Source organism: Astatotilapia calliptera, chromosome 14 (genome assembly GCF_964374335.1).
Source record: "Astatotilapia calliptera chromosome 14, fAstCal68.1, whole genome shotgun sequence".
NCBI classification, from domain to species: Eukaryota; Metazoa; Chordata; class Actinopteri; order Cichliformes; family Cichlidae; genus Astatotilapia; species Astatotilapia calliptera.
The window spans coordinates 5,913,764-5,927,500 of NC_137435.1; the positions used below are offsets into that span (position 1 = coordinate 5,913,764).

A 13,737-nucleotide genomic window follows, 5' to 3' on the forward strand; every position below is an offset into this window, starting at 1 on the left:
TCATACCAAATACTATTATTTTAATAGTATTTGGTATAGTACATGCAGACATAATATTTCCATGTCTGCATGTGTTACAGTAAATCACTGCAACTCTTTCCCAATTTTCCTACCAAAATATAAAGAAACAAGGGGTGGTTTAAGACTGTTGGAAAGTACTGTAAATCTTAAAAAAAAAAAAAGGACAAGTTAAGATTATTATAACTACTAAAGCCATTCACAGGCCCAAGCAACCCCACCGGTCAGCAGTAAAAGCCAATTTGAGAGCTAGCGATATGATGACAAAGGAATTCACTCTATCATACTGTCATTAATCCATCCTGGGATGTACTAATTACTGGACCCATGATGCTGAAGTTGATAGCTTGCCCAGAGCTGCCAGTAGCCAGAGAAGTTTATCTGTTCAGTAAGGGACAATATACTCTTCATTGTGGAAACAGGGAAGAGGAGGACAGAGAGATAAGAGGGTGACAGAGAAAGATAATTAAGGAAGAAAAGACACAAAAGCCTTTATAACATGAAGGAGAGTTCACCCTGAGAGTGACCTGTGCAAGAGAGACAGCTTAAATTATTAACTGTCAAGATGAGGCAGAGATTTCACTGTGATTTTCAGTGATCTGAAGGTCAGACTTTGAGAGACCAAAATTGTATAAAGACTGATAGATATATAATTACATATGTACAACTGAATATTGGACAAATGCTAGGGCAAATGTGGGCATTGAATAAAGCAATAAAGTACCGCTGTTTCCGCTACCACATAAAATGTGGCTGTATTTGTGAGGAAGTAAGCCAAAATTAGTGCTGTAGAAGTTATGACTTTCCAATATATTATTAAAAATATTGCTTAAATGTGATCAATAACAAAGAATTGTGTAAAATATCCTTAATAATTTGTCATCTATGTTTTCAAATTAGTTTTGTCTTTATGTACCTTTGTACTTTATGGTAATCACTGTGCAGATACACTGATGACAAGGAAACAGCAAGTTGTACTATTTACAGCACAGGTGTGTATGTGATGGTCTCAAGTCCGTCAAGACAAAGCGGTTTGCTTATCATGCATCACATTTTAATTAAAGCCCTAATGCATTTACATACAGTATATCAGTTGGTATCAATCCAACTGCTAGTCACTTCAAATGTTAGCTTCCAAGTTGAGATAAGGTCTCTGGATGCGGCATCGCTGTTAGTCTCCTGTACCAGAGGATGTGGTCTTTTATTGGCTGACGTTTTTACACACTCCAGAGAACAGGCAAAACTGTTAATGTGGGTTTGTAGTTTGCCTTCATTAAAGAAAGGCATATAAGAAAAGACAAGCCAAAAATATTTCAAGGTCTGACGTCCCATATTTGGTGGTTTCCTCTCCACTACAATGCTCCCCACTGTCTTGTTAGTGTTCTGCCTCTTCAATATAATAAAATGGCATGTAGTGTTGGGTCAATACAGAGTCCTGTGAGAGAATGTCAATAATAAACTGTCTCAATAGACAACTTGGATTGAAAAAGGAGCACATCATAAACTCGATCAAGCAAAGACTTGCTTGAAGCACCACGCCGATTACTTGAGAGCAATAAAACACAGCAAGCAAAGCAAACTTAGTAGTACATAAAAGAACTGGGGGAGATACAGATGGGGATCCATTAATTACCACACAGGCGGTTGAATTTTTGCACACATGGCAAATTAAGTCCTTTTTCTTCTACAGCACCTACAAATCAAGCTATAAAGGTATGTCACTACACAACTTTAGTAGAAATAAAGATCAGGTAAAAGGATGAATTGGTAACAAACAACTACAACTCACTATAAAGAATAAATTGGAATACTTCTATGGCTTAACGTGTGAGTATCTAGACAGGTAACTCAGTACATATGCCCAACCCTGCTAATCCCCAGCAGTTCTGTAAAAGACTACATTTAAAAAAGTCTAAGTACCAAAGTTGCATGTCATAGTTGAGACATCAAGTATTCTTTACAAGACTGAAGTCTTCCAATGTTATGGTAATTTTTCAATGCTCCCTTGGAAACGCTTGACAAGCCCGACATTAATGCTCTTAACCAATCCTTGCCATGCAGCCAGTTTCTAAAAGAGTCAGATTATAAGCTCAGAGCAAGACATGTTTAGAAATGATTTTTAACCTGTTGACCATTTCCATATGGCAACTTACTTCAATAGAATCTAGCTAGACACACAAAAAGAAAGCTCTAAAAGGTTCAGTTTAGGTGAAAGATAGCTTATCCTACCAAGTTCTGTGCCAGAACCTGAGAGAAGTTTTGTCTTCCCAACCTGTCATCTAAATACAGAAAAAAGTTGATTTACCATGAAAGGATACATGTTGTATTTGGAAATGATAAAAGACACAGTAGAACTACAGTGATTGATTTTGCTATGTTGAACAATACTTAAAAAAATTTGAAACAATATGTGCTTTAAAGTTACATAAAAGATCAAGGCTAAAGACATTTAAACTGAACATGTAGAACGCACTTGTGCCTTTTATATACTAACATGTTTGAACTAATGGCATGACATCCAGACAGTGCTACAATGTCTGGTGTGAACAGCAAAATGAAAAGACTGCTCAGGTCAACAACAATCTTACTTGTGGTCCTGCATAGATTGCTTATAACAAATTCTGTTGTGTGTGTCTGTGTGTCGTTGCACATTCAGCAACATGATGCAACATCAGAAGAGCAGAACATGAATGGGGAGAGGAGATGATTGCTGCTGAGTTCTGCAAAGCGTCATCTCACTTTCTCTCTGTGGAGTTTGCAGAAGTCAAGACTGTGAACCGAGATAGCAAAACAGGCACATTTCTACGGTCTTTTTAAGTGTCAGCAGTCTGCTCAAATATGCTATGGTGGGCTACAGAACACCTCAGTAAGCAGGAGCAGAATTACAGCAAACTATAGTCTAGAGCAGGGACATATAGTGAACAGGGCAAATCTTTGTGAGCATGGAGCAACAGTGAGCATGGAGTTAATGCAGGTGGGCAGAACAAGTGATTTAAAATAAATAAATTTCCGCTTTGTAACTTAGATTAAAATTGCCATTAAATGTGTATAATGCAAAGGGAATGAACTAATAAACAAAACCTAGGAATTTCATTTTCTGAAAACACACAGAAGACAAACCCTCATCTTTAACAATGCTCTTGATTAAGACTTTTAACCCCCAGACAGAGGCTCACGGTGAATATTAATTTTGACTTTGGAAACCTTGCACCTCTTCTTCTGCCTTTATATCAGGACACTGAAGATAAGGGACAAGTAATGGTGCACATGTAAGATGTGTCATGATGATGTGTCATTTATGTGTAAATGGATAAGGAAAGAAGTAAATGGTAAATGGCCTGTATTTATATAGCGCTTTACTAGTCCCTAAGGACCCCAAAGCGCTTTACATATCCAGTCATCCACCCATTCACACACTGGTGATGGCAAGCTACATTGTAGCCACAGCCACCCTGGGGCGCACTGACAGAGGCGAGGCTGCCGGACACTGGCGCCACCATGCCCTCTGACCACCACCAGAGTAGAGCAAAACACTTCAGACCAATCAGATCACACCTCCACACTCAAGTTAGAGTAGAATCAACACAAGTAATACTCAACTTTGGTTTACTTTTTTAAAAATCTCTGTTTGACATAGTGTTTCTGCTGGCTTACTATTATAAGGAATATAAACTGTTTATAGTGTTATATTTCTCTTATGTTTCTCTTTTCTCTCTACATTATTTTTATATAGAAAGAATTAATTTAGTTAATTAATTAATCAACTAAAATTGCACAAGTCACAAAATCCTGTGTTTTGTCACTAAACCTGCCTCATTTGTCTATGTCTATATGTATGTACTTTTATAATTGACAGACCCTAAAAGAAATAATGACATCACAGTAGACGTGACAGAAGATGTGAATAAAGAAGTGAATATTTACATTTATGGTGTCTTTGCATGACAGAATAATCATAAGGCATATAGTGCTTTAATAAGATTTGTGTTTTTTGGGGAATATGGAAGAAAAAGAATTGGGAATTAAATAAACCTGCACTACAAGCGTGTGTTGACAGATCTTAAGACGCAATCTGACACAATAATTACAATTTAATGATATAACACTGACAATTAAGAACTTTCCAGTGGGACATCCCCTAATTAAAATGTCTGGACACTCCAGTCCGGAGGTTAGCAACCTCCAACCACAGGTTATAATTTGGATTAACTGTAATCCTGCTCTTTTTCTCCCATTGTTTGGTAGGAGGAGCTAAAATAGCTTGTTTGATGTTGAAGGTTGCTGATGCCTACCCCAGTAAAACCAAAAAATGTATATTATTATAGATAGATTCTATGTTTTATTTGGGAATAGAATGGTGTGTATGTGTGAGTTTGGTGATGGAGTTTTTATTATGGATGAATTATGATTTTTTTTATTAATTATTATGTCTTTTTTTTATGTTTTATGGACAACAGATGGAAATTAGCCCTTGGCTATAATCTGGTATGTTTACATTCATGTAATTTTTTTACATTTATGTTCATTAACATGCACTGTCCTAAATAAATTAATTAAATTAGAGCATAGAGCTGTCAAAAACTCTAAATTCATAGTTGTAGATTAACAATTGAGACAACGACTTTTTCAACATACTTCCACAAAAGCCTTCCTGTCAGGCAGGGGGCTTGTTTAATGTTAAGCATTCTCCAAACCTTTTCACCACTACAGGTGAGAAGAGCAATCTAGAAACTTTTTGTCTTCACTGACAGAAAAACCCCTTCCTGTTAGTGTCTTTCTGACATGAACGGGAAAAAGACATCCAAGATGGGGCTCTATCACCAACACTACTTGATGTGGTGCACTTCATAATGAGCTCAAACTCTTTCACATTTTTCACTATGACAGCTGTAGCTCAGATTGCCACCAGGTGTCCCCTCCCACACTATTAATACCATATCCGCCAAATGACCGAGGATAAGGTCAGTGAATGTGGTACACAGCACACCAGTTCAGTGAATTTATCCAATATATGTAGTAACAGGAACGGCACAAATGTTTTACACACTTCAGGCAATTAGGCAATCATGCTACACCACAATGATATATACATGAAAATACATGCTGAGATACGTAATGTTGTTAAATCCTACCTTGACCTCAATGAAGTCTGGCTGGCCCAATGCTATGAGCTCTGAGTAAGCCTGCATCTCCTCCACATTCCAGGATTTGACCAGCGTCAGTCTGTACACTGTCCTCTGTTTCTGTGGATGAATAAACAGATTTTTGGGAGTGATGTAAGAAGTCATAAGGTGTGGGAATAGCTATGATATCCAATAAAGAGATGCCATATGTATCAATCTTTTAGTTTACATTTCATCAGTAAGAACTTATAAACTTAAGTTCTTAGTGCTACTCAAAAGATTCTGAAGTGACAATATATCTGCAAGACACTGACATATAGATTACAGAACACTGAAGGAAAAACTTCATTTTTAATTCGGTTTCTAAACCACAGTTACCTTTGTGACTTGTACATTATATAGAATATTCGTTCAAATTAGAAAGGACAAGCATGCATTATTTTCCTCTGGCACACATTGGTATACAAAGCTGATGAGTCATTTATAACTTTTGAACTTAACCACTTCGTTTTTTTTTTTTTTTTCAAATCACTTCCAGTGACAGTATGTCATCACCAACATCTGTTCACTGGAGGCAACACAGCTGCTCACAGATGTCAGCTGCCGTATTTCCTCCTAAATCAGTTAGCAAATGGTTGCTAACCCTCTGTTACAAAAGAGCTGCATGTTATATTATTTACTGTGTAACACTTTTTCAAATTCAATACTTTGCACTACAGACACAACACACAAAAATCTTCACAATACACTGGGACTCCAGCAGCACTGTAAGCCAGTGAATAGTGGAGGGAATTGTGGACTGCATGTGGACTTTTAATGAATAAAAAGCTGCCAGCACCTTCAGTTGTTCGGCTTCAGTAAGCATAAGCTATGTGAGCAGAGGAGATAGAAATATAAAAAGAAAACAACCGTGAGGTACACTACACAAATGAAATGATGTTTCGGGTAAACATCTTAAAATTTTTGAACTTTTTTTTTTCCCTTTCAAGGATGAAGTAAGAGAATGACACAGTTCTAGCTGCCACAAAAGACCATGTAGCTCTAGAATTGAGAACCCTAGGCTTTGTACATTCAATAAGCAGGAGTGTGGAGAGTGTAACCCTAAACGGAGCTGTTTGTTATGAAAATATTAACATGAACAAAGTAAGTTAAATTATTTAAAAATATTAGAATGAAAAGTACATAAATTTGTGTTTGGCTGACAATTGATTGTTGTAACAATACTTCTTGGTATTATATGCCTGAAAAGCTTGTTTATTTCCCCTTAAATGGTGGCAAATTTGTAAGGAAAATGCATTTGCAGGTTGAGCAGCATTTGTTTATATTGTCATTTGTGTCATGGTTCTGGGTCTTTGATACAGGTTTATGAGTTTGCTTAGTCTTTTGGTCACTTCTTGCAGGTTAATGAGATGCTAATGTTCAGTTTGGAGAGCCTCCGAGTTATGTAATGTTTCTAGTTCTTAGTTCTTTTTTAAAAATTTCGTTCCCTTTCGTGTCCAGTTTGTCTTTGTCTCTCCTTGCTGTCTCCTCCAATGTGTCCCTAGTGTGTAGCCCATCATGTCGATCTATTAATGTCAAGTTCGATGTCATTCTCTTTCTCTCTGTCCCTTGCTCTCGCTCTGTTTAGTCAGTCGTGTCTCAGTGCTGTTCCCCTATCTCGTTAGTTAGATTATTGTTCAGCTGTGTTCCCCAGGTGTTTCCTCTCCGCCCCGATTCCCTCATGTGTATATATCGTCTGTGTCTCTTTGTTTTCTTTGTTCAGCGCCTCCAGTGTTTGTTTCCATGAGTGACTGCCAGTTACTTAGTAGGATTTATTTCCAGAAATAAATGGTAAATGGCCTGCATTTGTATAGCGCTTTTCTAGTCCCTAAGGACCCCAAAGCGCTTCACACTACATTCAGTCATTCACCCATTCACACACACATTCACACACTGGCGATGGCAAGCTACATTGTAGCCACAGCTGCCCTGGGGCGCACTGACAGAGGCGAGGCTGCCGGACACTGGCGCCACCGGGCCCTCTGACCACCACCAGTAGGCAAACATGGGGTTAGTATCTTGCCCAAGGATATTTGGCATGCAGCCAGGAGGCAGCCTGGGATCGAACCACCGACCTTCTGATTAGTGGCTGACCTGCTCTGCCACCTGAGCTACAGCCACCCCATGTATCTCCAAATAAAGCAGTTCAGTTCAGTCAAGCCTGAGAGTCCTGCATTTGGGTCCCAACCTGCCTGCCACACTCGGGTATATGTATTCATATAAGGCTTCAGTGAAGGGTAAGGATCTGGCCACATTATTATGGCCCTGGACAGAGTTGTTATGACTGCTCACTGCAATTGTAAAACAGCGGGTCACAAGTCCACATGTATGGAGGACCCATTTTACAGCTTACAGCACTTTAGGAAAAGCATCTGCTGTAAAGATGTTGGGGCCTGAAACCACAGGACACCTTATAAAGTCCATGCCTCTGTGGATTAGACCTATCTCAGCAGTCCAAAGGGTACCTACACAATACTGGGCAGGCTTAAATGTTACAATTATAAACAGCTTTGAACCGAAATACGGGATAAGAATACCTGATCTGTATCTCATGAGTCGGCCATTTTTCCCAGGTAAGTAAAACAGGAAATATAGAATCACAGTTCAGTGGTGTAGATACAGTAGAAACTGAATTGTTGTCAATATGACAGAGAGGAAGAGAAGCAAGGAAAGCCAAGAGATTGTAAGAACAGATGATATGACAAATGGTTGGTACAAAGACTCAAGCAAATAACATCGAGAAAAGAAAGCGCACTCTTTCCCTCATTTCCTCTCCATCTTCCTCTTGCACTCGAAGGTTATCTCTAACACTAGGTCCTTTCAGCCCAATAGGGAAGGGGATAATTGGCCAGTGGAAGCAGGGAGGTGAGGTATTTCAAGCTGTCTCTATTCCAAATCCAACACGAAGGCACAACTCTATCAATCCCAAGTGCACTGGCAGGGAGGCCAAGTGGGGGAGAGGAGGAGAGCTGTCAAACAGAGCGCATAAAGGATAAGCGCTCAAGAGGATGGAGAGCGAGCCCACCGTGAAATGAAGACTTACGAACAGGGAGGTGAATGGGATGGGAGGGGGATTGGCAACAGAAAGGTTATTTCTGGACACTGCACACAGACATGCTGTAGTATTACAGTCAGATGTGCATATGCAAACACAGAAGTACAGGTACAACATCCATATTGAACTGAATCACATGACCTCTAATGCTAAATAAACATCTGTGTTCATGTACTTTGTCCTGAACCATCAACCTTCCAATTAGTAGATGACCTGCTCTACCTCCTGAGCTCCAGCCAACCCTTTGGACACACACACTACAATTCAAACTATTAAAAACAAACAATATGCAACATTCTCATGCCCCCCCAGAATGGCACGGCATACATAATTGCAAGGTCTGCAGATTTGACTTTTGCTGACATTTATGCAAAACAGATTGTGCGCATTAGATGTCATCGCTAGTATCGCTAATATGCAATATGCAAATGAAAATGCTTAGCCAAGAAAAACTGATATCAGATATTTCTGACAACTTCAGAAATAATTGTATTGATTGATGCCTCATCCGACTATCAGACAATGGAGCAATATTTACAATAATGAGATTGCAGGCAGAAATCAGTAAATATGCCACAGGGTAAAATTGTGTGTGCACGTGTGTGTACATCTCATATGTGCAGTTACAGCACGTTCATATTTTCCTGCTGTGGTCAGGTTAAACTGGTGATATAGATCCAAATAGAGTGTGATGATCACTTGTAGTTTGCTTCACGCCAAGCACTGAAAAACACCTCAAGCTGGGCAGCATTAATGAATAAGTCCCAATATTAAAGGATTAAACATGAGGACACAGGCTCATCACAGATACAGCTGAGAAAGTATTTTTCAAATTTGTATGTTATGTTGCTGCTCCATAATAAATACGTTTTGATTTTTTTTGTAAATGTATTTATAATTCTAACCTGAAATATGTATATAATATTTTATATCAAAGCAAAAAACAAAAGTTTCACAGAAACTGCCTGCAATGCTAAGACACAGCTCCGTGTTGGGAATAAAAAAAAATAGTGGCAGAGAATAAACCATGGTAAGAGAGCTGATGACCACTAAGCTTCAGAGATCCAATTTGGAAATGAAAAAGCAGACAGAAACCTGTATACAATATATAAGGGGCTATAATGGGCAAATACTGGCAAATATAAGCATGTTATGGTATCAATGAGATGTCGTAGGGCATCTCATTGAAAAAATAAGAAGTGTGTTGCAAAGCTCACTCCACGCCCTTTCATATGATATATTACTCAATGTGGTTTCTTGAATTTGAAGGTCAAGTTTGATCTTGGATACTAACAATGGAGGGGTCAAGGTCAAATGCTTAACCAGCCTAAGTACTCAAGACCTAATGTAGTTTTAAGACTATCCATAAAAACTGTGGGTAATATATTTGGTGTGACCTTGACCATGATGCCATTGTCACCAAAATTAGATCAGCTCGAGCTACTATTGGGATCAGAATCAGAATCAGAAACTTTATTGTCATTGTCACGAGAACAACGAAATGAAGAATGGTCATACCATCACACAAGATTTGGAAATGATATCATGAAAACTGCATGAAAACAAACAGACAAACAAATTGAACCGATTATATACTCCCTTCCTTTTGGGGGGAGAAGGAGTGATTGCTCATGTCTTCTGTACAGTAATTTAATTATAAGTTAATATACTATACAAGTTTAAAAAAAACAAACAACATAAATAATTCAGTGTTAGCTGAAGGAGGGTTGACATTACCAAAATGCTGCAACATAAAATGTGAAGAAAAAAAAAGTATCTACATACTTATTGAACAGGTTTTATTTGCAATAGAGACACTGCAGACTTTATCCTTCTCAAGGTCATTTGGTGGTTAATAGACCCATTTATTTATTTGGGGGGGGAAGCAGCCAGGTAGCAAGGTGGAGGTTGTGATAATGGATTTTCCCTCTTCTTGGAATGACAAAAACTTCTAAAAGTCTATTGAAAGCACTTTAAACCTGCTGAAATGAATCTATGAGCACAGATCACAAAGACAAGTCGATAAGGTCACTGTCACCACAATAAGAATGAAAACATAGGTCTCTGTTTCTCTTAAAGTTGCAAAAAGAACAGGCAGAATAGCAAGGCGACATTTCACACTTGAATAGCTGCTCCCTGTCATTTGTTGGGATCTCAGTGTCAATATATGGAAATGGGTAAACAGAGAAGACCCCTCCTTCTGAGGTTTCTACAAAGGTCGATCAAGTTAAGCAGTATTAGTCAAAGACTGCTGCTGTAAGCTGTTATGACCTGGGAAAAAAACATATCAGCAACTATTTTATAGGCACTAAATTAATCATATTTACAGTAACATTCAGGTTAGTGAAATTCTGTAGGCTTTAACAGCAGCATAACATCCACACATTAAAACTTTAATTGTGACTGACACAGTATAAAACTGATAATTATCACATCTGCGTTGCAGGTTTAAGAATGACTTCTTTCGTTCTTTTCAATTAAAATATGGTATTAAAATACTACATTGCCACTGCTAATTTTTGCTATATTTTTTATGTAACCCAGGACAGTTATGTGGTTTGGCTCTGGGCCAAGATTTTTAGGACAGGAATAACAATGTATGAATGTGTGAAAAACATTTTTACTTTTAATTTAGCGTCCCAATGGAAAGCAAGCACATTCTTTTTAGGGCTCAATACCATGCTATCGTAAAAGTCTGCAGATAATTTAATAATGCTAGTTTTTATCCAGTTGAATTTTACCGAGGAGTCAGATTCTTTATCAAACTGAACCCCACAGCCCAGCTGATCACTTGTCTAAGATCCTGGATGAAAGCTTACTTTTTCTCCCAGGGCCTTGAGGCTATCCAGGAAGCGCGGCCAGAAATCCTTGAAAAGTGGCCGGTCGATCTTCTTCAGACTGTCTTGGGTGCTGGCATCCACACTGACATACAACTGAGTAACTGGCACCAAACTCCTAAAAAGAATTTGGTTGAGAAAAGACAAGAATTATGTAGCTGCTGCAAAATTTAAGACGCATTTAAAACAAAAATTACATTCTCCTAAGAAAACACAGTTCTCTGATGCAGGCACTTATATCCTATTCAGACAACGTGATTAATTGCCAACTTGATTCAGTGACACAAGAACATCAAGTCAAATACTCATTGTTGTTGAAGCAATGGTTTTCTTTCTTTTTCTATAGATAATCAATAAACAAGGAGAATACTGAGCTGGAGCTGAGAAAGAAACTGTAAAAATAAAGAGTACCTATTATAAATATCAAGTAAGAAAAAAAAAACTTATTTGGGTGAAACTGAACTTTGGTCATATAAGTAATCAGAAAAGAGTAATAGAGCAGAAAGTACCACATGAAGAACGTTTATAATACTGGTGAAAGAACAAAAAAACTAATAAAGCAAAAAACAAAAACACATTTCCCCTTGTTAAAAGAGCCGTGGAATAGATTCTCCAACCCAAAGTGCAACAGCTCATCTCCTATAAGATAGCTCTGGCAGACAGAATAAATGGCTGATGCCTGGTGTCCTTGCCTTTAACTTGCTCGATGACTATGTGATAAGCCTGTGACAGGCCAGTTAGCCACAATATTGGATATGTCAGTGTGTGTCGTGAAAACCGGTAAGTGGTTCTTGATAGAGAGGTCAATATCCTGTTCATTTCAAATGGCTCACGCAGCATTCATCCATTACAGTCTAGACTTATAGAAAGTGTCAACAGTATTCTGTGTACTAAATGGGAACACATACAATATTTTTTTCTTTTTTAAACAAGCAGCAGCATCTTCACTAAGAGTCTGTGTGGCTACAAAACCACTGAAAGATTAAAAGGCAATGATAAATTTAGTTTGTGCAGAAGTGGTAACTTTCCTCTTCGGAGTGAAGAATGACATAAAAATACAATAAAAATTTCTGTCTGCTGATCTAATCAAGAATTTAGCAGATTTATTCAACACTCATAGAATGGGCAATCGTGGCTCAAGAGTTGGCAGTTCGTCTTGTAATTGGAAGGTTGCTGGCTCGAGCCCCGGCTCCGACAGTCTCGGTTGTTGTGTCCTTGGGCAAGACACTTTAGCCGTTGCCTACTGGTGGTGGTCAGAGGGCCCGATGGCGCCAGTGTCCGGCAGCCTCGCCTCTGTCAGTGCGCTACAATGTATCTTGCCATCACCAGTGTGTGAATGACTGAATGTAGTGTAAAGTGCTTTGGGGTCCATAGGGACTAAGTAAAGCCCTATACAAACAGGGCATTTACCAGTTACCAACACTCAATTGGAAAACTTATTCTTGAATAAAACATGTCTGCAAACAAAGTAACCTTTGTGTTAGGTAACATTGTTAATAATACAACAGATGTGCACTTCAGCATGCTTTTTTGTAGCATGACAATATTGCCCTGACAAAACTTTTGGTACTTCGTCTTACACTTCACATTACACTGAGTGTGACTCACAAAAACTTTTCATGTTGATGCTTACAGTCCTTCCTGAATCTAAGGCACATTTCACTTACTACACTTAGTATCTAACTGTGTTTGTGGTGAAGCTGTAGTGAAAGAAACATTAATAAAAACAATCGAGACCTTGATTCTTATCGTGGTTAGGAATTTTTTAGTAGGGGAAAAAATGGGTTTGGAATCTACAGTATGTCTTACGGATTAACTACAGAGACCTCACCTTCATAAGGAAAGTCAGAAAATAATATATGTTTACACACTCAGGCAAAGGTACCAACAATCAGCCATTATGGTTTAAATGTTTTTTTTTAATATAATTATAGAAAAGCGTTCAAATTATCCCAGTACATGCAAACATTTAAGGTTTTTAAAAATCCATCAATTTAATGAAGGTTAATTGAAATTATGTGCTGCTCAAAGCACTGAAAAATGGATTATCTTTCCCCCCCCCCGCCGACTAACTCTTTAATCTTCTTGTTAGGGTTAGGTAGGTTATTAAAGTATGAAAACAGATCAAACTTATTTTAAGATTACTTTAATAGTAAGAACAAAAAGATCATGTAACACACAAAGAAGATATTTTTTCATTTTGCTTGTACCTGATTTCCTGGGGGAACTGCGCATTGGTTACCAAGAAACTGGAGATCTGATGGTGGTGGAGGAGGCGAATGAAGTTGTTGATTTCAGGATACATGATTGGTTCACCAACCAAGGACAGGGCGCAGTGCTTGACTGCTAGGCCCTCCTCATACCTGTCAGGCTTTACTCCAGGGACACCTAGCAGGAGAGACGTCAATGTCGGAGTAGATCATAGTTGTCAGACACAAAAAACAACTGTGTGAAGCAATAGACTGAGGTGAGGTTTTGAACTGAAGGCTGTTTTAGTGATTACCCATTGTAACAGGGCAGCCCTTAGCGGCTGGAAACACAGTGAGATGGACCAAGGCAAGTGTAGTGGAACAAAGTATTTATTTGCTATACAGCTCTCCTTACAACAATTAACTCGTCGAGCTTCTTCACAGCACAATCAACCCCTCTAATGACAACTGGCAGC

At 38.4% G+C, this 13,737-nt stretch overlaps 1 protein-coding gene across 1 annotated transcript in view; it reads right to left on the minus strand.

The window, feature by feature from the left end:
- The window catches only part of tyw1 (tRNA-yW synthesizing protein 1 homolog (S. cerevisiae)), a 127,413-nt gene that overhangs the window by 14,231 nt on the left and 99,445 nt on the right, over positions 1-13,737 (minus strand). Inside the window, exons 12-14 of the mRNA XM_026191613.2 lie at positions 13,283-13,460; positions 11,055-11,190; positions 5,151-5,261 (exon numbers count right to left, since the gene is read on the minus strand). Coding sequence (XP_026047398.2) covers positions 5,151-5,261; positions 11,055-11,190; positions 13,283-13,460 — 425 coding nt within the window. The remainder of the gene's footprint in view (positions 1-5,150; positions 5,262-11,054; positions 11,191-13,282; positions 13,461-13,737) is intronic.